This window comes from Salvelinus alpinus, chromosome 2, assembly GCF_045679555.1.
Source record: "Salvelinus alpinus chromosome 2, SLU_Salpinus.1, whole genome shotgun sequence".
Taxonomy (NCBI): domain Eukaryota; kingdom Metazoa; phylum Chordata; class Actinopteri; order Salmoniformes; family Salmonidae; genus Salvelinus; species Salvelinus alpinus.
In genome coordinates, this window is record NC_092087.1 from 61292715 (window position 1) to 61320063 (window position 27349).

The 27349-nt window shown below is 42.3% G+C and overlaps 1 protein-coding gene across 11 annotated transcripts in view; it reads right to left on the reverse strand.

The window, feature by feature from the left end:
• Positions 1-26180, reverse strand: part of chd6 (chromodomain helicase DNA binding protein 6) — a 142004-nt gene extending 115824 nt beyond the window's left edge. For 4 of the 11 annotated variants that reach the window (XM_071387926.1, XM_071387885.1, XM_071387893.1 and 1 more), the window contains exons 1-2: positions 25194-25559; positions 24103-24152 (exon numbers count right to left, since the gene is read on the reverse strand). In XM_071387926.1, the coding sequence (XP_071244027.1) occupies positions 24103-24152; positions 25194-25263 (120 nt within the window). In that variant the 5' untranslated portion in view covers positions 25264-25559. Of the gene's footprint in view, positions 1-24102; positions 24153-25193; positions 25673-25938 lie in introns of those variants that run through there. The other 7 variants (XM_071387934.1, XM_071387868.1, XM_071387860.1 and 4 more) reach the window with 5 other exon arrangements.
• Between the last annotated feature and the right edge of the window lie 1169 nt (positions 26181-27349).

Here is a 27349-nt window from a genome sequence, read left to right on the forward strand (position 1 = left end):
TTCTATACATGTTTCTATGGACCGTAATATTACTTTTTGTCTGAACTTTTGCCTGGACCTGCCCGCGCGTCGTGAGTTTAGATTGTGTACTGAACACGCGAACAAAAAGGAGTCATTTGGACATAAATTGACTTTATGGAACAAATCAAACATTTATTGTGGAACTGGGATTCCTGGGTGTGCATTCTGATGAAGATCAAAGGTAAGTGAATATTTATAATGCTATTTCTGACTTCTGTTGACTCCGCAACATGGCGGGTATATGTTTGGCTTGTTTTGGTCTCTGAGCGCCGTACTCAGATTATTGCATGGTTTGCTTTTTCCGTAAAGCTTTTTTGAAATCTGACAAAGCAGTTGCATTATAGAGAAGTATATCTATAATTCTGTGCATAATAGTTGTATCTTTTAACAAAGTTTATTATGAGTATTTCTGTAAATTGATGTGGCTCTGTGCAAATTCACGGGATGTTTTGGGGGCAAAGCCAAATGTAAACTGAGGTTTTTGGATATAAATATGAACTTGATCGAACAAAACATACATGTATTGTGTAACATGTTGTCCCGGGAGTGTCATCTGATGAAGAATATCAAAGGTTAGTGATTAATTTTATCAATATTTCTGCTTTTTGTGAAAATCTCTGTATGCTTTCTGTGACTAGTTGCTGACCTAACATAATGATATGTTCTGCTTTTGCCGAAAAGCTTTTTTGAAATCGGACACTGTGGTTGGATTAACGAGAATTTTATCTTTAAAATTGTGTCTAATACTTGTATGTTTGAGAAAATTGAATTATGAGGTTTCTGTTGATTGAATTTGGCGCCCTGCAATTTCATTGGCTGTTGGCGAGCCAGTCCTAGACAGGTTAACTCATCTACACTGACTGAAGTGGATTTAACAAGGTCACATCAATAAGCTTTCATCTGGATTCACCTGATCAGTCTCATGGAAAGAGCAGGTGTTCTTAATGTTTTGTATACTCAGTGTATATGTCTTGGTAATTGGTGTCTCGCAATGTCTTGTCTTGCAGGCCTTGCAAATTCATGAGCCATTGACATTTAAAAGAGGTACAGCCTCCTTGACAGTGAGAAGATTCTGATTTCAATCTCTTTCCTAGCAAAATGTAAACTCAGCAAAAAAAAAATGTCCATTTTCAGGACCCTGTCTTTCAAAGATATTTAGTAAAAATCCAAATAACTTCACAGATCTTCACTGTAAAAGGGTTTAAACACTGTTTCCCATGCTTGTTCAATGAACCATAAACAATTAATGAACATGCACCTGTGGAACGGTCATTAAGACACGAACAGCTTACAGACAGTAGGCAATTAAGGTCACAGTTATGAAAACTTAGGACACAAAAGAGTCTTACTACTGACTCTGAAAAACACCAAAAGAAAGATGCCTAGGGTCCCTGCTCATCTGCGTGAACGTGCCTTAGGCATGCTGCAAGGAGGCATGAGGATTACAGATGTGGCCAGGGCAATAAATTGCAATGTCCATACCGTGAGACGCCTAAGACAGCACTACAGGATGGACAGCTGATTGCCCTCGTTGTGGCAGACCACGTGTAACAACACCTGCACAGGATCGATACATTCGAACATCACACCTGCGGGACAGGTACAGGATGGCAACAACTGCCCGAGTTAAGCCAGGAACGCATAATCCCTCCATCAGTGCTCAGACTGTCCGCAATAGGGTGAGAGAGACTGGACTGAGGGCTTGTAGGCCTGTTGTAAGGCAGGTCCTCACCAGACATCACCAGCAACGTCGCCTATGGGCACAAACCCACCGTCGCTGGACCAGACAGGACTGGCAAAAAGTGTAACTTCACTGACGAGTCGCGATTATGTCTCACCAGGGGTGATGGTCCGATTCACATTTATCGTCGAAGGAATGAGCATTACACCGAGGCCTGTACTCTGGAGCTGGATCGATTTGGAGGTGGAGGGTCCGTCATGGTGTGGGGCGGTGTGTCACAGCATCATCGGACTGAGCTTGTTGTCATTGCAGGCAATCTCAACGCTGTGCGTTACAGGGAAGACATCCTCCTCCCTCATGCGGTACCCTTCCTGCAGGCTCATCCTGACATGACCCTCCAGCATGACAATGCCACCAGCCATACTGCTCGTTCTGTGCGTGATTTCCTGCAAGACAGGAATGTCAGTGTTCTGCCAAGGCCAGTGAAGAGCCCGGATCTCAATCCCACTGAGCACGTCTGGAACCTGTTGGATCGGAGGGTGAGGGCTAGGGCCATTCCCCCTAGAAATGTCCGGGAACTTGCAGGTGCCTTGGTGGAAGAGTGGGGTAACATCTCACAGCAGGAACTGGCAAATCTGGTGCAGTCCATGAGGAGGAGATGCACTGCAGTACTTAATGCAGCTGGTGGCCACACCAGATACCGACTGTTACTTTTGACCCCCCCCTTTGTACAGGGACACATTATTCCATTTCTGTTAGTCACATGTCTGTGGAACTTGTTCAGTTTATGTCTGTTGTTGAATCTAATGTTCCTACAAATATTTACATGTTAAGTTTTACTGAAAATAAACACAGTTGACGGTAAGAGGACGTTTCTTTTTTTGCTGAGTTTACTTGTCAGGTCTCTCTCAAATGCCAGCTGGGCTTTTCGTTGATGTAACATGCTGCGTCTGTGTTCACTGAATACATTCTTCAGGGTGGAGAAGGTATTTTCACACATTGCTGTAGATGCCCCAAACGTTCTGAACGTCATGGGATGTACAGAATATGTGGCATTACGTGGAATTGTGCTAAATGCTTTTGCAAGTTCCTTGTCTTTTCTCAGTGTGTATATCAACAGACAGAAAAAGTCAACTGCTTTCCTCTCCCATCGAGTCAATCACATCCAACTTTCTTTGCAAAGGAAGCTAATTTACTGCAATTAACTCCACAATGTCTGACAAAGACAATTTCTTCCTTTTCCCATTGCGCTTCGTGTTTGTCTTCCATAAAATCATGCATTTCAAATGCTATTTACAAGAGGCATGCTTCCTCAGCCCTTTAGTGTTGTCAGTGGCCTGTTTCCAATTTGAGAAGCCAGTTTGAGTGAAAGCGATGTTCGAATTAGCATTGGAGCCGAAGATACAGCCCATTAGAAAATGTATCTGCTTTACGGGAATATTCAAGCTACTCGCTTTCCTTGAACCAGGTGATACAAAAGGCCCGCTTTCTCCCACTGAAAATTATGGCTCGGGTATGTGTCAAGACAAACCTACACTGACTCCTCATCACCGAGGTCGTCAGGTGCTAGTGGCTGAGGGTAACAAATGTGCAGGACCAGGTGCTTGTTGTGATGTTACCCTCGTGCTGCTGGTGCTATTCTTGATCTCAGCAGGCAGTGCTGGGGGGGGGTGTTTGCATTTGCTGCTCAGCTCTCAACCTCGGTGGTCGGGCTAGCAGTCGGGCTAGCAGTTTTTTTGTTCTTGGCAATGACCAGCCATTTTCAGATATCTATGCTGATCAAAGCTTAGCCAACTAGCTATAATTATTCAGTGTGCCACTACCAAAACATAACTAAACTAGCTGTAGCTGTCTGCAAAAGTGAACAACCTTTATCCCCTCTGTGAAAAAAGAACGGTCAATTTGACCCCGCCCTGGGATCCAATGAGCTTCCTAAACAAGGTAATGAAGGTGGTACCTTATAGGATTGCATTACTAGATACCCAATAAGAATGCATTTTGGGATTTAACTACTAAATATTACATTATAACACCACCCCCCCTCCCCCGTCTCCTCAAATAATGAGCGCACACCGGCATATAGCCTTGACCCCGGTTCCGCACACTACACTGGCAAAACCGGATATGATCATTTACCTTTTCACACGTACCAACAAACGGGTGTGATCAAATTATACAGTGGTCCCTGCAGTGTATGCTCAAACCGTTTTGATTAGAACTCTTATTGAGAACGTCCAGTTTTGATTGACACAAAAGTCAGCATGAGCTAGCCACACTGTTATTTCACAGAAACATTTTGCACAAACACAGTCCTTACAAAGTTATGTCCTGAATGTGACCAGTTTATTTTTGGATGCAATGTTCAGACATTCACAGAAGTAGCAACAGCATACACAATCATCCAAACCGGAAAATGTAAGCTACATTAGGAAATATTGTAAGCTAACTGAGGAAATATTGACGTAACACAAGCAGTCATATTTAGACAGCTCTCGGCTAACAGAAACCACAATATGAATTAGCTAATATCCATTACTATTTATAATTAATCACGGAATCCAAGATGGCGTAGCAGTGTAGACGTGTTTTGTTTCGTCCTCTCATGTACGTTTGTATTTTTCGTATTTCTTGTATATATATATTTTTTTTAATTCTATCTCTTTTCGATTTTTAATTCGATTATACCTTCCGGTAACCTACCTCACCCAATGTGATACGGAATCGCTATTATTTTTTAACTTTGGAACACATTCAAGAACCCCCAGTAGCTAACCAGCTAATCAGCTACAAGCTATTTAGTCATTTTTAGCCGTTGCTAGCAGCTTTTACCTTCTGCACAGATACCAGCCCTGTTATTAGCCTGGATATTACTCACCAATTTACCAGCATCGGACTGTCTCGACAACAACGCCGGATTCCTGCCGTAATCCCTGAGCCACTACTTCTGACCCTCACAGCTAGCTTGCAGCTAGCGCAGCTTGCAGCTAGCGCAGCTAGCGCCACTGCCACGAAGCTAGCACCAGTTAGCAAACACAATTCTACAATTACAACCTCTCTTTCGCCATCGCCATCCGGCTTGGATTCTCTGTCGACACGACCACGTCTGGTCTGCAGACGAATACCCCATCCGCTGTGCCCTCAACCGGCCTCCGTCTGAGCAGACCACCCCCCGGGCTACTAACTTTAAACGCCGCGTGCTAGCGTAGTGGCGGCTTCCCTGCTCCATCTACGGCTGCCCCCTGGACACTATGATCACTTGGCTACATAGCTGATGCCTGCCGGACTGTCCATTAATTCACGGTACTCCATTCTGTTTATTTGTGTTTTATCTGTCAGCTCTGTGTTTTAACTCAGGCTCTGTGTGTAGTTAATCCGACCCTCTCTGCCTAGTCGTCACCATTTTTACCTGCTGTTGCTGTGTTCGCTGACTAGCTGCTGTTATCTCACCTGTTGTTTTAGCTAGGTCTCCCACTCAAGACCTGCAATCACTTTATGCCTTACTGTATGTCTCTTCAAATATCAATATGCCTTGTATACTGTTGTTCAGGCTAGTTATCATTGTTTTGGTTTGCAATGGACCCCGTAGTTCCACTCTCCGTACCTCTGATACCTCCTTTGTCCCACCTCCCACACATGCGGTGACCTCACCCATTGAGACCAGCATGTCCAGAGATACAACCTCTCTTATCATCACCCAGTGCCTGGGCTTGCCTCCGCTATACCCGTGCCCCACCATACCCGTCTGCACATTATGCCCAGAATCTATTCTACCACGCCCATAAATCTGCTCCTTTTATTCCTTGTCCCCAACGCTCTAGGCGACCAGTTTTGATAGCCTTTAGCCGCACCCTCATCCTACTACTCCTCTGTTCCTCGGGTGATGTGGAGGTAAACCCAGGCCCTGCATGTCCCCAGGCACCCTCATTTGTTGACTTCTGTGATCGAAAAAGCCTTGGCCTCATGCATGTCAACATCAGAAGCCTCCTCCCTAAGTTTGTCTTACTCACCGCTTTAGCACACTCTGCCAACCCTGATGTCCTTGCCGTGTCTGAATCCTGGCTTAGGAAGGCCACCAAAAAATTCTGAGATTTCCATACCCAACAATAACACTTTCCGTCAAGATAGAACTGCCAAAGGGGGAGGAGTTGCAATCTACTGCAGAGATAGCCTGCAAAGTTCTGTCATACTTTCCACGTCTATACCCAAACAGTTTCGAACTTCTAATTTTAAAAATTAATCTCTCCAGAAATAAGTCTCTCACTGTTGCCGCCTGCTACCGACCACCCTCAGCTCCCAGCAGTGCCCTGGACACCATCTGTGAATTGATCGCTCCCCATCTAGCTTCAGAGTTTGTTCTGTTAGGTGACCTAAACTGGGATATGCTTAACACCCCGGCAGTCCTACAATCTAAGCTAGATGCCCTCAATCTCACACAAATCATCAAGGAACCCACCAGGTACAACCCTAAATCCGTAAACATGGGCACCCTAATAGACATTATCCTGACCAACTTGCCCTCCAAATACACCTCTGCTGTCTTCAATCAAGATCTCAGCGATCACTGCCTCATTGCCTGTATCCGCTACGGGTCTGCGGTCAAACGACCACCCCTCATCACTGTCAAACGCTCCCTAAAACACTTCTGCGAGCAGGCCTTTCTAATCGACCTGGCCCGGGTACCCTGGAAGGATATTGACCTCATCCCGTCAGTTGAGGATGCCTGGTCATTCTTTAAAAGTTACTTCCTCACCATATTAGACAAGCATGCGTTCAAAAAATGCAGAACTAAGAACAGATATAGCCCTTGGTTCACTCCAGACCTGACTGCCATCGACCAGCACAAAAACATCCTGTGGCGAACTGCAATAGCATCGAAGAGCCCCCGTGATATGCAACTGTTCAGGGAAGTCAAGAAACAATACACGCAGTCAGTCAGGAAAGCAAAGGCCAGCTTTTTCAAGCAGAAATTTGCATCCTGTAGCTCTAACTCCAAAAAGTTCTGGGATACTGTAAAGTCCATGGAGAACAAGAGCACCTCCTCCCAGCTGCCCACTGCACTGAGGCTAGGTAACACGGTCACCACCGATAAATCCGTGATAATCGAAAACTTCAACAAGCATTTCTCAACGGCTGGCCATGCCTTCCTCCTGGCGACTCCAACCTTGGCAAACAGCCCCGCCCCCCCCAGCTTCTCCTTTACCCAAATCCAGATAGCAGATGTTCTGAAAGAGCTGGAAAACCTGGACCCATACAAATCAGCTGGGCTTGACAATCTGGACCCCCTATTTCTGAAACTGTCCGCCGCCATTGTCGCACCCCCGATTACCAGCCTGTTCAACCTCTCCTTCGTATCATCTGAAATCCCCAAGGATTGGAAAGCTGCCGCAGTCATCCCCCTCTTCAAAGGGGGAGACACCCTGGACCCAAACTGTTACAGACCTATATCCATCCTGCCCTGCCTATCTAAGGTCTTCGAAAGCCAAGTCAACAAACAGATCACTGACCATCTCGAATCCCACCGTACCTTCTCCGCTGTGCAATCCGGTTTCCGAGCCGGTCACGGGTGCACCTCAGCCACGCTCAAGGTACTAAACGATATCATAACCACCATCGATAAAAGACAGTACTGTGCAGCCGTCTTCATCGACCTGGCCAAGGCTTTCGACTCTGTCAATCACCAAATTCTTATCGGCAGACTCCGTAGCCTCGGTTTTTCTAATGACTGCCTTGCCTGGTTCACCAACTACTTTGCAGACAGAGTTCAGTGTGTCAAATCGGAGGGCATGTTGTCCGGTCCTCTGGCAGTCTCTATGGGGGTACCACAGGGTTCAATTCTCGGGCCGACTCTTTTCTCTGCTATATATCAATGATGTTGCTCTTGCTGCGGGCGATTCCCTGATCCACCTCTACGCAGACGACACCATTCTGTATACTTCTGGCCCTTCCTTGGACACTGTGCTATCTAACCTCCAAACAAGCTTCAATGCCATACAACACTCCTTCCGTGGCCTCCAACTGCTCTTAAACGCTAGTAAAACCAAATGCATGCTTTTCAACCGTTCGCTGCCTGCACCCGCACGCCCGACTAGCATGACCACCCTGGACGGTTCCGACCTAGAATATGTGGACATCTATAAGTACCTAGGTGTCTGGCTAGACTGCAAACTCTCCTTCCAGACTCATATCAAACATCTCCAATCCAAAATCAAATCTAGAGTCGGCTTTCTATTTTGCAACAAAGCCTCCTTCACTCACGCCGCCAAACTTACCCTAGTAAAACTGACTATCCTACCGATCCTCGACTTCGGCGATGTCATCTACAAAATAGCTTCCAATACTCTACTCAGCAAACTGGATGCAGTTTATCACAGTGCCATCCGTTTTGTTACTGAAGCACCTTATACGACCCACCACTGCGACCTGTATGCCCTAGTCGGCTGGCCCTCGCTACATGTTCGTCGTCAGACCCACTGGCTCCAGGTCATCTACAAGGCTATGCTAGGTAAAGTGCCGCCTTATCTCAGTTCACTGGTCACGATGGCTACACCCACCCGTAGCACGCGCTCCAGCAAGTGTATCTCACTGATCATCCCTAAAGCCAAAACCTCATTTGGACGCCTTTCCTTCCAGTTCTCTGCTGCCTGCGACTGGAACGAATTGCAAAAATCTCTGAAGTTGGAGACTTTTATCTCCCTCAACAACATTAAACATCTGCTATCCGAGCAGCTAACCGATCGCTGCAGCTGTACATAGTCCATCGGTATATAGCCCACCCAATTTACCTACCTCACCCCCCATACTGCTTTTATTTATTTACTTTTCTGCTCTTTTGCACACCAGTATCTCTACTTGCACATGATCATCTGATGATTTATCACTCCAGTGTTAATCTGCTAAATTGTAATTATTCGATTTATTGCCTACCTCCTCATGCCTTTTGCACACATTGTACATAGATTCTCTTTTTTTCTACCATGTTATTGACTTGTTTATTGTTTACTCCATGTGTAACTGTGTTGTTGTCTGTTCACACTGCTATGCTTTATCTTGGCCAGGTCGCAGTTGCAAATGAGAACTTGTTCTCAACTAGCCTACCTGGTTAAATAAAGGTGAAATAAAAAAACATTTTAAAAAAAACATCACGGGTGAGCTCAACATTGATCAAAATAATTGAGTAAAACACTTTATAGAAATCTAAAGTAATCTGACGATGGGTAGTTAGTGCGCGCAGCCTTGTTGGTTTTTCCCGTCAACAAAAAATAAGAGACTAGATGAGTTTGGTCTGTTTGCATGTTGGAGGGGGTGTGTCGTCTACGATCATTCACTTCCCTTCATTCACTTCCGGAAGTTTACTTGAAAGATGAGTGAGCCATTCCTTCACCTCATTATAACATCTTTGGCTCGCAGATTATGTGACACCCAGAATGCATTGTATAATGTCAACATACATGGCACCACACTTAGCTGGCAAATAGCTTAGCATTAGCTCATCATAATCAGTACAACCTTCAAAAAAGTATTTTAAACACATAGGTTGCCATTACAATAGGAATGAATTATTTCTCACCAGTACTTGAAAACATGTGAATAAAACTGTAAATACATTATGCTCCATATATACATCATGCTACAGTAGAAACAACTACATGATATACAGAAAATAAGGCACTCACTTTGATAGGGATGCACACATGTCCAAAATTATTATTTGTAAGGGAAACAACAATGGAGGCAATGCGAGCGCCAGCCAGAAAATGTACCAATTCGTGCAAGACTGCGCAAAAATCTGCATAATTGATGTGTGGGGGAAAAATGGGGAAGGGCTCTCCTCAAAGAGGGAAGTTTGTCCGGCTCAGTAAACTTTAAACAAATTGTCCGCAACACTGAAATGGGCTACTTCTATGTGAATTAATGAGGAGGCGGAACACACCTCAATTCAAACTGTTGTTAAAAAAATACAACTTGTTAGAAAATAATTTGAAATTGACAAGTTGAAACATAGCCTATAGATAATTAGCTGGCAGCACGTGTTAACTGTCCTGTTGCGTAATAATCCCATTTTAGAACAGTGAGTGCATTCTGACATCACGTGCATAAAACAACTCACGCTGGGGCAACCGTTAAGAGATACTTGGAACTCACGTATTAAAAAGGTTAACAATTATTATTAGTGTGGGTACTTATATTTGTCTTTTTACACAAGTATAATGGAAATGTGTTTTTTGCATATCCAAACTCCCCATGACACAGCAGCAGGGAGTGGGGTCATGGCCAGGGACGCCATTGTACAGCACCCCTGGAGCAATTAGGGTGCCTTGCTCAAGATTTAGGGTTAAGTGCATGCCCAGCTTTGCCATCTCCATAGCGCCGGCCATGTACCGACAAACCACAATATGACGTTTGGGTGTTTTGTCAACCAGTCTATTGCCTTTTACTGCACACCTAGTGCCAATGTTAGAAGATTGGGTAAAATAAACAGACATCATGTTCACAGGAGTGTCTAGCTAGCACAATCAGTGCAGTGATGAGGTACAGGCTACATCATTTGTGTTACTAGAGAAACATACATAAAGGACTACTAAACAGATGGTCCACAGACTGAATAGTTGATCATAAAAGTACAAAAATGTAAAGATGGTGCACTTTTGATGAGCTTGCAGCGAGATGAGATGATGTTTTCCACAAATTAGTCTTAAAGTACCTGTAAGGTTGTCTAAAAAAAATTGTTCTGTTCCTACACTTATAAACCTTGTTCCTCCAATTATCTTTCAAGAACGATATCAGGAGTATTTCGATTTATTCCATTGAGTAGACCTAGTTCTCCTTATTACACTTTATTGTGAAATATCCAAGATGGCGTAGCAGTGCAGACGTGGTTTGTCGTTCTCTCGTGTACGTTTTGTATTTTTCTTTTTATAATTTCTTTTCAATCTCTTTTCCATTTTTAAATTAAATATATCTTCCGGTAACCCGCCTCACCCAATGTGATACAGATCAGCTATTTTTTTTATAGACCTTATAGCCAGAAACTCCATCAGGAGCTAGCCATCAGAAGCTAACCAGCTAATTAGCTACTAGCTATTTAGTCATTGTCAGCCACTGCCAGCGGCCTTTACCCTCCACACAGACACCAGACGTTTTTTAGCCTGGATAATACTTGCCAGCCTGCTAGTATCAGACTATTTTTTTCCACTACAACGCCGGATTCCTGCCGAAATCCCTGGACCATTACTCCTGATCATCACAGCTAGCTAGCTGCTACTGAGTGACCCTGCCCCGAAGCTAGCTCTGAGCCAGGCCGACCTCCCGGCCTACTCAGTGATCACTCGGCTACACAGCTGATGCCTCCCGGACTCTACCCCAACACAGCTAGAATCCACTACTCCACCGGATCCTTGCAGTAAGCTCTGCATCGGACCATCGCTGTTAGCTAGCTGCCACCGATTGGCTATAGTGGCTAACGCTCCTGCCCCGAAGCTAGCACCCATTAGCCGCGAGCCAGGCGCATCTCTCGGCTAGCAAACTAAATTACTGCAACTACAATACCTCTTTCACCATCTGGCCTGGACCCTTTGTCGACACGGCGCCCCGCCGTACCACCACGACTGGTCTGCCGACAGAACTTCATCCGCTGTGCCTTCAACCGGTCTTTGCCGGACGTCGGAGCAGATGCTTCTACTAACCCCAGCCTGCTAACTTTAAACGCTGTGTCTCCCGCGTGCTAGCGTAGTAACGACTACCTTGCGGCTTACCTGTTCCATCTATTGCTGTTCACTGGACCCTATGATCACTTGGCTACATAGCTGATGCCTGCTGGACTGTTCATTAATCACAGTACTCCATTTTGTTTATTTTTTTTGGTTTATCTGTCGGCCATAGCCTTGAACTCAGGCCCGTGTAGTTAACCAACCCTCCCTGCCCATTCATCGCCATTTTACCTGTAGTTGCCGTCTTAGCTGATTAGCTGTTGTTGTCTTACCCATTGTTGTCTTAGCTAGATCTCCCAATCAACACCTGTGATTGCTTTATGCCACGCTTTATGTCTCTCTCAAATGTCAATATGCCTTGTATACTGTTGTTTAGGATAGTTATCATTGTTTTAGTTTACAGCAGAGCCCCTAGTCCCACTCAACATGCCTCAGATACCTCCTTTGTCGCACCTCCCACACATGTGGTGATCTCACACAGCATAAATAGTGCGTCCAGAGATGCAACCTCTCTTATCACCACCCAGTGCCTGGGTTTACCTCCACTGTGCCCACACCCCACCATACCCGTCTGTACATTATGCCCTGAATCTATTCTACCACGCCCAGAAATCGGCTCCTTTTATTCTCTGTCCCCAACGCACTAGACGACCGGTTTTAATAGCCTTTAGCCGTACCCTCATCCTATTCCTCCTCTGTTCCTCGGGTGATGTGGAGGTTAACCCAGACCCTGCGTTTCCCCAGGAACTCTCAATTGTTGTCTTCTGTAACTGAAAAAGCCTTGGTTTCATGCATGTTAACATCAGAAGCCTCCTCCCTAAGTTTGTTTTACTCACTGCTTTAGCACACTCTGCCAACCCTGATGTCCTTGCCGTGTCTGAATCCTGGCTTAGGAAGGCCACCAATAATTCTGAGATTTCCATACCCAACTACAACATTTTCCGTCAAGATAGAACTGCCAAAGGGGGAGGAGTTGCAATCTACTCCAGAGATAGCCTGCAAAGTTCTGTCATACTTTCCACGTCTATACCCAAACAGTTCGAGCTTCTAATTTTAAAAATGAATCTCTCCAGAAATAAGTCTCTCACTGTTGCCGCCTGTTATAGACCCCCCTCAGCTCCCAGCTGTGCCCTGGACACCATATGTGAATTGATTGCCCCCCATCTATCTTCAGAGTTCGTTCTGTTATGTGACCTAAACTGGGATATGCTTAACACCCCGGCAGTCCTACAATCTAAACTAGATGCCCTCAATCTCACACAAATTATCAAGAAACCCACCAGGTACAACCCTAAATATGTAAACATGGTCACCCTCATAGATATTATCCTGACCAACTTGCCCTCTAAATACATCTCTGCTGTCTTCAACCAGGATCTCAGCAATCACTGCCTCATTGCCTGCGCCTGTAATGGGTTCGCGGTCAAACGACCACCCCCATCACTGTCAAATGCTCCCTAAAATACTTCAACGAGCAGGTCTTTCTAATTGACCTGGCCCGGGTATCGTGGAAGGATATTGACCTCATCCCGTCAGTAGAGGAAACCTGGTTGTTTTTTAAAAAGTGCTTTCCTCACAATCTTAAATAAGCATGCCCCATTCAAAAAAAATAGAACTAAGAACAGATATAGCCCCTGGTTCACTCGACTTGACTGCCCTTGACCAGCACAAAAACATCCTGTGGCGTTAGCATCGAATATCCCCCGTGATATGCAACTTTTCAGAAAAGTCAGGAACCAATATACACAGTCAGTTAGGAAAGCAAAGACTAGCTTTATCAAACAGAAATGTGCATCCTGTAGCACTAATCCCAAAAAGTTTTGGGCCACTGTAAAGTCCATGGAGAATAAGAGCACCTCCTTCCAGTTGCCCACTGCACTGAGGCTAAGAAACTAAATAAATCAAATCAAAGTTCATTTGTCACGTGCGCCGAATACAACAGGTATACCTTACAGTGAAATGCTTACTTACAGGCTCTAACCAATAGTGAGTGCAAAAATGATTAAATCTACGATAATTGAGAATTTCAAAAAGCATTTTTCTACGGCTATGCTTTCCACCTGACTACCCATACCTCGGCCAACAGCTCTGCACCCCCCACAGCAACTTGCCCAAGTCCCCCCCCCCCCCCGCTTCTCCTTCACCCAAATCCAGATAGCTGATATTCTGAAAGAGCTGCCAAATCTGGACCCAGCTGGGCTAGACAATCTGGACCCTCTCCAATATTATCAGCCGAAATTGTTGCAACCCCTATTACTAGCCTGTTCAACCTCTCTTTCGTATCTCTGAGATCCCTAAAGATTGGAAAGCTGCCGAGGTCATCCCCTTCTTCAAAGGGGAGACACTCAAGACCCAAACTGTTAGAGACCTAAATCAATCCTGCCCTGCCTTTCTAAAGTCTTCGAAAGCCAAGTTAACAAACAGATCACCGACCATTTCAAATCCCACCGTACCTTCTCCTCTATGCAATCTGGTTTCCGAGCTGGTCATGGGTGCACCTCAGCCACGCTCAAGGTCCTAAACAATATCATAACCGTCATCGATAAAAGACAGTACGGTGCAGCCGTCTTCAATGACCTTGCCAAGGCTTTTGACTCTGTCAATCACAGCATTCTTATTGGCAGACTCAATAGCCTTGGTTTCTCAAATGACTGCCTCGTCTGGTTCACCATCTACTTCTCAGACAGAGTTCAGTGTGTCAAATCAGAGGGCCTGTTGTCCGGACCTCTGGCAGTCTTTATGGGGGTCCCACAGGGTTCAATTCTCGGGCCGACACTCTTCTCTGTATATATCAATGATGTCGCTCTTGCTGCTGGTGATTCTCTGATCCACCTCTATGCAGACGACACCATTCTGTATACATCTGGCCCTTATTTGGACACTCTGTTAACCTGTCTTGGAACAGCAGAACCCCTCACCAAAAGCCAATGAAATTGCAGGGCGCAAAATTCAAACAGAAATCTCATAATTTACATTTCTCAAACATACAGGTATTAGACACCATTTTAAAAATAAACTTCTCATTAATCCAACCACAGTATCTGATTTCAAAAAGGCTTTTCGGCGAAAGCACAACATATTATTATGTTAGGTCAGCACCTAGTCACAGAAAGCATACAGCCATTTTCCAACCAAAGAGGAGTCACAAAAAGCAGAAATAGAGATAAAATTCATCACTAACCTTTCATATTCTTCATCAGATGACACTCCCGGGACAACATGTTACACAATACATGTATGTTTTGTTCGATCAAGTTCATATTTATATCCAAAAACCTCAGTTTACATTTGGCTTTGCCTCCAAAACATCCCGTGAATTTGCACAGAGCCACATCAATTTACAGAAATACTCATAATAAACTTTGTTAAACGATACAGGTATTATGCACAGAATTATAGATATACTTCTCCTTAACTTCTAGTTGCACACAATCCCGGATCCGTGAGCACCCTCATCAGTAAAAAACCTGACTAGCATAGCCTAGCATAGCGCCACAAGTAAATACTAGCATCTAAATATCATGAAATCACAAGTCCAAGACACCAGATGAAAGATACACATCTTGTGAATCCAGCCATCATTTCTGATTTTTAAAATGTTTTACAGGGAAGACACAATATGTATTTCTATTAGCTAACCACGATAGCAAAAGACACAACTTTTTTTTCTCCACCATTTTTTTACTGCATAGGTAGCTATCACAAATTCGACCAAATAAAGATATAAATAGTCACTAACCAAGAAACAACTTCATCAGATGACAGTCTGATAACATATTTATTGTATAGCATATGTTTTGTTCGAAAAATGTGCATATTTCAGGTATAAATCATAGTTTTACATTGCAGCCACCATCACAACTCTCACCAAAGCAACTAGAATAACTACAGAGAGCAACGTGAATTACCTAAATACTCATCATAAAACATTTATGAAAAATACACAGTGTACAGCAAATGAAAGACAAAGATCTTGTGAATCCAGACAATATTTCAGATTTCTTAAGTGTTTTACAGCGAAAACACAATATAGCATTATATTAGCTTACTGCAATAGCCTACCACACAGCCCCATTCATTCAACATAATGTTAGCGATAGCAAATAAACCAGCAAAAGATATTCATTTTTTCACTGACCTTCTCAAACTTCTTCAGATGACAGTCCTATAACATCATATTACACAATACATATAGAGTTTGTTCGAAAATGTGCATATTTAGCGGCACAACTCGTGGTTATACAATGTGAATAGTAGCCAAAACTTCAAACAAAATGTCGGGAGAAATCTTGGGAGAGGCACCTAATCAAATCAATAACTAATCATAAACTTGACTAAAAAATACAGGTTGGACAGCAAATTAAAGATACATTAGTTCTTAATGCAACCGCTGTGTTAGATTTTTAAAATGAACGTTACTACGACATACAGCGTGCGTTACAGCGAGACCGTGCCGAAATTAATGGCGGAATTATAGTTTAACATTTTTCAACAGAAATACGAATTAACAGCATAAATAGTTCTTACTATTTTATGAGCTTCCATCAGAATCTTGTGCAAGTTGTCCTTTGTCCAGAATCATCGTTGCTCGGTTGTAGATTGTCGTCTTCAACTTAGGAATTAGCAGCAAACATTAGCTATGTGGCCCAGACGTGTCCAACTCTTCATAACGCAGCACAAAGAAAATTCCGAAAATCGCAATATACTGATATAACTCGGTTTAAAATAACTACATTATGATGTTTTTAACACCTATATCGAATAAAATCAGAGCCGGATATATCTAAGGCCTATAACGAGAGCTTTTCAGAATGCCATCCTGAGGTCTGTCTTGCGCCATGACGAACGTTGAAAAGAGTGCACCCCCCGTTTCAAGAGCCTTTATACGGACTCAGATCTACCTAGCAACCCCATTCCAATTCTCACTGCTTACTGACATCTAGGGGAAATCGTATGCAGTGCATGTCGACTCATAGATTACATGCAATTTAATAAACTGACCCTGGAACAGAGCATCGATTTCAGATTTCTCACTTCCTGACAGGAAGTTAGCTGCAACTTGAGTTCTGTTTTACTCACAGATATAATTCAAACGGTTTTAGAAACTAGAGTGTTTTCTATCCAATAGTAATAATAATATGCATATTGTACGAGCAAGAATTGAGTACGAGGCAGTTTAATTTGGGAACGAATTTTTACAAAGTGAAAACAGCGCCCCCCTATTGAGAAAAGGTTAATGCAACCGCTGTGTCAGATTTCAAAAAAGCTTTATGGAAAAAGCAAACCATGCAATAATCTGAGTACGGCGCTCAGAGACCAAAACAAGCCAAATATATACCCGCCATGTTGCGGAGTCAACAGAAGTCAGAAATAGCATTATAAATATTCACTTACCTTTGATCTTCATCAGAATGCACTCCCAGGAATCCCAGTTCCACAATAAATGTTTGTTTTGTTCGATAGAGTCCATAATTTATGTCCAAATACCTTCATTTTGTTCACGTGTTCAGTCCAGTAATCTAAATTCATGACGCACAGGTCAGACGAAGTCAAACAATTCCATTACAGTTCGTAGAAACATGTCAAAAGATGTATAGAATCAATCTTTAGGATGTTTTTAACATACATCTTCAATAATGTTCCAACCGGAGAATTCCTTTGTCTTTAGAATTGCAATGGAACGCAGGTCGCTCTCACGTGAACGCGCGTGACCAGCTCATGCCATTCTACCAGACCCCTGACTCATTCAGCTCCCATTCCCCCCTCCTTCACAGTAGAAGCACCAAACAAGGTTCTAAAGACTGTTGACATCTAGTGGAAGCCGTAGGAAGTGAAATATGACCCCATAGACACTGTATATTCGATAGGCAATGAGTTGAAAAACTACAAACCTCACATTTCCCACTTCCTGGTTGGAGTTTTCTCAGGTTTTCGCCTGAGAAAAATGCCATATGAGTTCTGTTATACTCACAGACATCATTCAAACAGTTTTAGAAATGTCAGAGTGTTTCTATCCAATACTACTAATAATATGCATATATTAGCTTCTGGGCCAGAGTAGCAGGAAGTTTACTCTGGGCACACTTTTCTTCCGAACATGAAAATGCTGCCCCCTATCCCAAACAGGATAACAAACCTCTAAACGAGCTTCAATTTCATACAACACTCCTTCCGTGGCCTCAAACTGCTCTTAAATGCTAGTATAACTAAATACATGCTCTTCAACCGATCGCTGCCCGCACCCACCCGCCCGACTTGCATCACTACTCTGGACGGTTCTGACTTAGAATATGTGGACAACTCCAAATGCCTAGGTGTCTGGTTAGACTGTAAACTCTCCTTTCGAAACTCACATTAAGCATCTCCAATCCAAAATTTTCCCTAGAACCTATTTCGCAACAAAGCCTCCTTCACTCATGCTGCCAAACATACCCTCGTAAAACTGACTATCCTACCGATCCTTGACTTTGGCGTTGTCATTTACAAAATAGCCTCGAACACTACTCAGCAAATTGGATGTAGTCTATCACAATGCCATCCGTTTTGTCACTAAAGCCCCATATACTACCCACCACTGCGACCTGCTTGCTCTCGTTGGCTGACCATCGCTACATATCCGTCTCCAAACCCACTGGCTCCAGGTCATCTATAAGTCTTTGCTAGGTAAAGCCCCGCCTTATCTCAGCTCACTGGTAACCATAGCAACACCCACCTGTAGCACGCGCTCCAGCAGGTATATTTCACTGGTCATCCTCAAAGTCAACATCTCATTTGGCCGCCTTTCCTTCCAGTTCTCTGCTGCCAATGACTGGAACGAATTGCAAAAGTCACTGAAGTTGGAGAATCATATCTCCCTCACTAACTATAAGCATCAGCTGCCAGAGCAGCTTACCGATCACTGCACCTGTACACAGCCCATCTGTAAATAGCCCACCCAACTACCTCATCCCCATATTGTTATTTTTTTTTGCACTTGCTCTTTTGCACCCCGGTATCTCTACTTGCACATCTATCACTCCAGTGTTAATGCTAAATTGTAATTATTTCGTCACTATGGCCTATTTATTGCCTTACCTCCCTAATCTTACTACATTTGCACACACTGTATATCGGTTTTTCTATTGTATTATTGACTGTACGTTCGAATGTGTAACTGTGTTGTATTTGTCACTGCTTTGCTTAATCTTGGCCAGGTAGCAGTTGTAAATGAGAACTTGTTCTCAACTGGCCTACCTGGTTAAATAAAGGTGAAATAAATTAAATTAAACTGTAAAATATGCCTAAGTGTAATGTACTTGAATTAATCCATGCTAGTGTGTTGTGTAATGTTGCCACTTATGAATTACAATTCTAAAAGCAAAATAGCGTAGGGTTGGCCTCATTCCTGTTATTCTCATTGTGCAACATTTATTCAGCTAGAGGAAAATAGCAGTTCAATATAAAAGTGCTCCTTTATTAACTTCTCTAGGATAGGGGGCAGCATTTTCACATTTGGATGAAAAGCATACCCAAATTCAACTGCCAGCTACTCATCCCCAGAAGATAAGATATGCATATTATTAGTAGATTTGGATAGAAAACACTCAAGTCTCTAAAACTGTTTGAATCATGTCTGTGAGTATAACAGAACTTATTTAGCAGGCGAAACCCAGAGGACAAACCATTCAGATTTTCATTTTTTGAGGTCACTCTCTTTTCAATGGACTTTCATTGGGAATCCAGATTTCTAATTGACCTTGCAGTTCCTACCGCTTCCACTGGATGTCAACAGTCTTTAGAAATTGGTTGAGGGTTTTTCCTTTGTGTAATGAAGAAGTACGGTCATCTTGAACGAGGGTCACTTGAAGTGTACTGTTTGTTAGAGGCGCGTGACCAGAAAGCATGCTACAGATTGTTTTAATCCTGTATTGAACACAGATCATCCCGTCTTCAATTTTATCGATTATTTACGTTAAAAAATACCTAAAGTTGTATTACAAAAGTAGTTTGAAATGTTTTGGCAAAGTTTACAGGTAACTTTTGAGATATTTTGTAGTCACGTTACACAAGTTGGAACCAGCGTTTTTCTGGATCAAACGCGCCAAATAAATGGACATTTTGGATATATATCGACGGAATTAATCGAACAAAAGGACCATTTGTGATGTTTATGGGACATATTGGAGTGCCAACAACAGAAGCTCGTCAAAGATAAGGCATGAATTATATTTTTATTTCTGCGTTTTGTGTCGCGCCTGCAGGGTTGAAATATGCTTCTCTCTCTGTTTACTCTGTTGCTATCCTCAAATAATAGCATCGTTTGCTTTCGCCGAAAAGCCTATTTGAACTCTGACATGTTGTAGCTTTAATTTGGTATCTTTCACGTGTGATTTAATGAAAGTTTGATTTTTATAGTAATTTATTTGAGTATGGCGCTCGGCATTTTCTCTGGCTTTTGGCCAAGTGAGACAGTAGCGTCCCGCCTAAACTCAGATATTTGGATATAAATATGAACTTTACCGAACAAAACCTACATGTATTGTGTAACATGAAGTCTTATGAGTGTCATCTGATGAAGATCATCAAAGGTTAGTGATTCATTTTATCTCTATTTCTGCTTTTTGTTACTCCTCTCTTTGGCTGGAAAAATGGCTGTGTTTTTCTGTGACTTGGCTCTGAACTAACATAATCGTTTGGTGTGCTTTCGTCGTAAAGCCTATTTGAATTCTGACATGTTGGCTGGATTCACAACAAGTGTAGCTTTAATTTGGTATCTTTCATGTGTGATTTCATGAAAGTTAGATTTTTATAGTAATTTATTTGAATTTGGCGATCTGCATTTTTACTGGCTTTTGGCATTTCCCAGAGAAGTTAAACCAATGTGTTTCGGCATTAAAGCATTCATCGTGGTGCATGTGTACAGGCAGAACAGGCCAAGTGTATAGTTCCAATTCTAAATGGGCATTTGCCCGCATCACAGTCCAACAGGCCAAAACCAAGCGACAGTTCTCCATGAAGAAGCAAGCCCATCTTTCAGCCTGATCTAGCGTTCCCGGTCCCTACTCATCACCAGGGGCTACAGTAGATTTGTCCATACAAAGTGCAACATTTTCTGTCCGAGCCCTAATCATGATGTCCATTCCATGTTCTCGCTTTGTTTACAGCTGAAAACCCAATGAACAATGAATTGAAAGGAATTTAACTAAATCGCCTAACTAACCATCTGGCATAGCAGGGGTGTGAAGAATGTCCTTGTCCTTCTAAGACATTCTTCTGAATGGGATATCTAGTCAAAGACAGTAGAGTAAGAAGAGGGGCAGAAACTGCTTCTCCAATAGAAATCCCCGATCAAGCTTGGCGATGTCATGGTGACTTTGGCTAGCTAACCTCATGGGTAGGAACACATCATCGGGTCTAACATTCGTCTTGTGCAGGCCGTCAAATCAAAGGCACTCCTTCGATATATAGTTGTTTTTGACAAATGAAAACGTGTCAGTTCGTCACTTTCACAAAATTAGAGTAATAACATGTTCAACTACTCAAGACATTGGCTCAAATCTAGGATGTCCTTTTAGAAACTCTATGGTCAAGTCTCGAGACGAGTCTAGTCCATTGAGGTAGCATGATGGTGGACCAGACACAAGCATGGACTTGTCAGAATCAGGTATGTGCCACTTTTGTCAACCTAACTAACATTTTCATTCTCGTTTCACCAAGTTTTATATCCTAATTTCAGGAAACTAGGCGTATGCCGCGGGTCACTACGTCACAAGAGACCCATTTGAACGTAACATTTGTTTTTTTGCGTTTTTGGACAGAAATGCCTTCTGGAACATGTGAACTTTCATGTGCCTTAATTAAAGACTTGTATGCCATCTGTAACTACGAATATAAAAAATTACGAGCCTAGTTGGTTTAGCCACAAAAAGACAGAAACCTTTCCGCTAGCCATGATTGGCTGAGATAATGAGTGGGCTGGACATGCCGAGAGATGAGTTTGGATTGGTCTGCCATATAGCACGCTTCTGTCTATTTGAGCTGGTCAGTATGTGTAGGTAATCCTGTCTAACGCAGCTTTTCTTTTTTTTACTACGTAAGTGTTGCTCTCCACTTTCTGGAGGAGTTTTGAAACCAGTGGAATTTGAGTATGATAGCTAAGGAGAAAACACCTGTCTCCGGAATACATCTTCCAACTAAGGGCAACCATGGCATCCGAGACAGTGAGAGACGTCCATCCATGATGTACACTACCGTTCTAAAGTTTGGGGTCACTTAGAAATGTACTTGTTTTTTAAAGAAAACCAGTTTAAAATAACATCAAATTGATCAGAAATACAGTGTAGACATTGTTCATGTTGTAAATGACTACTGTAGCTGGAAACGGCAGATTTTTTATAGAATATCGACAAAGGCATACAGAGCCCCATTATCAGCAACCATCACTCCTGTGTTCCAATTGCAATTCTGTTTGCACAGCCGAAAACTGTTGTGCTGATTAAAGAAGCATTAAAACTGGCCTTCTTTAGACTAGTTGAGTATCTGGAACATCAGCATTTGTGGGTTCGATTACAGGCTCAAAATGGCCAGAAACAAAGAACTTTCTTCTGAAACTCGTCAGTCTATTCTTGTTCTGAGAAATGAAGGCTATTCCATGCGAGAAATTGCCAAGAAACTGAAGATCTCGTACAAGGCTGTGTACTACTCCCTTCACAGAACAGCGCAAACTGGCTCTAACCAGAATCGAAAGAGAAGAGCGGGAGGCCCCGGTGCACAACTGAGCAAGAGGACAAGTACATTAGAGTGTCTAGTTTGAGAAACAGACACCTCACAAGTCCTCAACTGGTAGCTTCATTAAATAGCACCCGCAAAACACCGGTCTCAATGTCAATAGTGAAGAGGTCGACTCCGGGAATGCTTTTCTTCTAGGTAGAGTTCCTCTGTCCAGTGCCTGTGTTCTTTTGCCCATCTTAATCTTTTCTTTTTATTGGCCAATCTGAGATATGGCTTTTTCTTTGCAACTCTGCCTTGAAGGCCACACTTAAGAGGATGTGAATGATGCTGAATGGGTGTAGACAGAGAATAGCTCTCCAGTAGGTACTAAAAAATTCAAAGGCCATTTTCTCAAAAATGAAGTTACAAGTTCATCAACTTTCAAAGCAGAATTACTTTCCCATTGTTCCTCAAATGCAGTGAATGATATACAATTTTGTAGCTCTGTGTCTCTGCTTTTATCCAATGTAAAAAACACAATTTCAAATTTTGCTACATAAAACCGAATCAAGGCGGTCGGTCACATATAATAATCCAGGAGTTACAGTAACTTGATGATGTGAGATTGATGAATAAATTACAAGAGGCATTGCATTGTTGTGTAATGTTGTCAGTTACTAATTTTAATTCAATAAGCAAAATTGTTAAAGTTTGGCCACTTTCCTATTTATCTCATTGTACAATATTTATTCAGCCACTGAGGTAAATTCATGATTTTGGTTAATATTCTTTTGAAGAAACAACTCTGTAAATAAGCAGTATCATGGGAATTCCAGCAGCCACCTACCCTTCTCAACTTGTTGGTGTGATCATCTGCTCAGGATAAAGAATTGCGGGCATGCCAATGGCACGGTCTCCGACCAAACATTTTAGAGGCCTTACTCTTGGCCGCAGAGACAACATTTGCTTAAATCTACTTTCCTGCTATTCTACACATTTTGCCATGGGGCAGAAAAAGATTTACTGTTTAAAAGCTAATTTCCTACAATTGTACACATTTTGCCATGGCTTATGCAGTGTTCTTATGCTATCTATCTAAGTGACTCAAACATTATAACAAAATCAATGGGCCATGACATGACACTTTTGGAATGTTACGATTCTCCAGGACTGTCTAGTTTTTATTTTGGTGGTTGTTAGTTCTCAAAGATAAATATAGCACTCCAATATCTATATCTGGTTTTAGTTGTTTAAGTTTACATTGAAAATATGTTTTGCCATTCTGAAATAAAAAATATATATTTTCTGGGGTGGCGGCAACAATTTAAATTGTTTAAATGATTTACATGAACAAAAGGGGAAACACTGCACATTGATTCTGTTGGAGAATGGACTTGGAGCTGTCATAGTCAGATAACACACTTGATTAAAGGCTGATCCTTCACTTTGTTTGGTAAGGAATGGGACTATCGTTCAAGGAACAATGTGTATATCATCTACGAAATTACCATTGAACTGTAGGAAGTATTGCAAAATGTGGCTTTAAAACAAATAGCATCTATCATTACAGAATGGGTCTTCAAATAGGCCTATCACCATGGTTTAGAATGAAATCCTGCCATTAACAAGGCCCTCACGAACCAGCACCTCAGGCCCTGAGGACCCTAAGGCTAATGAACAGAGTGCTGTGTGTGGCCTGGGTTCAACATCGAACATGGACAACTCAGTGAGAAATGAGCAGAGACCAAGAGACTATACTCGTATTGTATGGTAACATGTGTGATGCGTCAGACACATAGGTCTGACTCATTCTTCAATTCCATCTGTGAAGGAACTTAGGATCATAAATATCGACCCACACACTATGGCAACTCAAGGCAGAATTGAGCTGAGTGGCAGTGCTATTCTTAATTTTTATATTTCAAGGTTGCTGAAGACATTTGTTTACAACTTAATATGCGTGTAAAGACACCAGACAACAATGTAGGTCAAAAAGACACAAACCTGTTTGTCCTTATTTTGTATCTTCATGTTTCTCTTCACCGTCGCTGCATCTATGACACAGAAATATATTTCTTTATTAAAGTGAAAAACAAAACACACTAACCTTAATATGACCTGGTATGACCTGGTATTTCTAGTTGACTAGTCCTGTAGAAAGTTATTCTGCATCGAAGATCATTGATATTAGTAATCTTAAAATGGAAATTAAACACAGCTGATGGTAAAATACAATAAACAGGTGATCATTGGTTTGTCACATTTCTCCATCGATAGATTTTTGTTACACTACACCAGGCCTTTTTTGTGAGACATTAAATCTAGGCCTCCATGATTGGGAACCATGAATAATTACAATGTAATTACTGCAAGTCTGACTCATGTGTCAACTAGTCTAGGCTATATGTGAAATAAAATGTGCAACTAAAAGTTAGACACTTGTAAATTACAGCACAACACTTTGAAAGTAATGAGCCAAACTAGGAAACAAACTACCGGATTAAAATAACCACCAAATGCACTATTGCTTTCGAAATGAAGTTTGCCCTAAACTAAAATCAGACAAAAACGTATTCGCTCATAGCGAGCTCTTATTTTGGGATAGCTTTTTTGTTTATAAGTTAACAAAAGGAACCTTAAGTGGTGCAGGGGGCTATTTTACCTGTGCAACCAGGGTCTTTGTTTTCTGTTGCACAGAGGCGCACCTGGTGTAGATAGGCTACAATAAAATTCCATAGGAATAATTTACCTACCGTTGGGAACGTGCCTTTAATGGTAAGGACTTGTGCTGGCTATCATTAAGTAGTAGCCTATAGATCATAATTGCTACAAGTTGGCTGGCAAATTGATCGTTCTTATATGATTAAGACCGCGTTAATCATCAAAACATCTCCGCCAAAAAAAACACTACATCGGCGGGAACCGTGTCCTATTTATATTAGCAATCTATCGAGCTAGCCAGTCTGCTAACTCTAATGTCACTGCAATGATGTTATATATTCCGGTCCTTACACGTGTTAACACCCCCTTAAACTCCTCGCAGGGACACCGCCGCTACCCCTCAATAAGACCTCACCTACCCGGGCAACACTTACCAGTCAGGCCATCAGCTGCCGAACACTGGGTTTTACCCCCGCATTTATTTCCAAGGACACAAAACGCCATGACAGTTTAGAAAAATGCATACAAAATTTGAGGGGGGGTGGGAGACGGCGGAAAAAAACTCCGTACAATTTCTTAATCCTCTTAAAGCACAAGAGCAGAGGAGTTCATTCATGAGGGATGCACGAGTTCGAGACTCCCCAACCATACCACAACACAAGACCCAGCAATACAACACAGAGTAAAAAAAAAAAGTTAAAAAACCTACTTACCTAAAATGGCTACTGCTGCAGCCAAAATACAAACAGCTATTATTTGGTGAAGTTTAGCACTGGCCGCCTGCTACAACAGCCTAACCTTAATTGGACCCGTAACATTCTATTTTTCATTGGCTGCACCATAGCGCAGCTGGGTCGATGGATATTTCCATTGGTTCTCCAGCTGTCAAACAAGGAGTGCCGTTCTACGTTTGTCTGAGAGCTACATATTGCATATCTTTGCTATTTGGGATCACTGGGACGTCCATACCACCATAGAAATTGAAATTGTTAATGTTTAGGGTTATGGCTAGGTTATGTTTAAGGTAAGGGTACGGGGTGAGGTTAGGGTTTAGGATATGGACGTCCCAATGATCCCATATAGCACTAACCCATATTGCAAGCACCATTGTGCACTTTTAGTTATTTGCGTTGATGTGCACCCTTTATGTGATTGGTTGTATAGTAGTAATTCGCTTACCATAAAACCGCACGAAAACCTCCTTTTTCGGCCATGAAAGTCACTCGGTTTTCGCTCCTTCGTTTAACACGTTTTTTTTCGTGGTCTTAATCTAATGGTTTCATTGCTGTACGGCTCTCCAGTGGTTTTATATTTCTTCTTCCTTGCATTCACCAATCATGGTGCTTTCGTTGAAGGAAAAAAAATGTAACATTCCACGTCTTTGCTCATGTTTAATTTCCCGGATGTGAAATTTCCTGGATAATAACGCGTTGGCATTCTTCAGTATTTAATCAGTAAAATGTATTTTGTTTCGGCAACTGCTGTGAAGTCTTCAGAGTTAGTGACACATTTTGTGAATCCCCATATGGGGTGGTTGTAGATTGCTGTGAGTTAAATCTACAAGTATCATTCAGTCATAACACTTTGTTTTGAAACATGTTTGCATAGGGACATATGTATAGTGAGGTGTCCTGGTTTACCTGGCTAATGCTCAGGTAGGTCACTGTCTAGTTTCTTAGCCTCCCCTTGCTGTAGGCTAGGGTGTACTGTACAAGGGAGATATTCAGTGGCTTGGACAGTTCACCTCGATTATTGTCTGTGACTTTCTCTTGGCTATGCTATAGAGTCAGGTGAATAAACCAGTTGAATACAATGAATAAACCAGGTGAGTCAGGTGAGGTAAGATTATTTATAGCCTATGCCCCTCTTGACATCAGGTGGATAGTAAATTGAAGTCTGCAGTCCTATTCCAGCTTTCATCCTCCATTCTACTGGTAACCAGTAGCAAGCGCCCCCCCCCCCCCCCCCCCCCCCCCCACACACACAAGTAACAAGACCCCTCAACCCCCCCCCCCCCCCACAAAAATACATATTACAACATATATGTTGTGATAATTGCGTTGTTTGCTCTATAACCTGTTAATTCAAGAAGTTTAAATTGCCTATCAATCAATGTTTTTTAAACCAATGGACAGCCATGCAACAGCTGCATAGTGCGGATCCCAGCCTATGGAATAAAAGTGGGGCTTTTATTGCTCAATCTAATTCATGCTGGAAAAAAAAAATCCATAGACCAAATGGACACATGCTCAAACTCGCACTGTTTTGATAGACTTAAAGAGGCAATCTGTAGTTGCTCCATCCATTTTTGGATTTATAAATTATATATATATATATATATATACAGTTGAAGTCAGAAGTTTACATACAGCTTAGCCAAATACATAAAAAATTCCCTGTCGTAGGTCAGTTAGGATCACCACTTTATTTGAAGAATGTGAAATGTCAGAATAATAGTAGAGAGAATTATTTATTTCAGCTTTTATTTCTTTCATCACATTCCCAGTGGGTCAGAAGTTTACATACACTTTATGAGTATTTGGTAGCATTGCCTTTAAATTGTTTAACTTGGGTCAAATGTTTCAGGAAG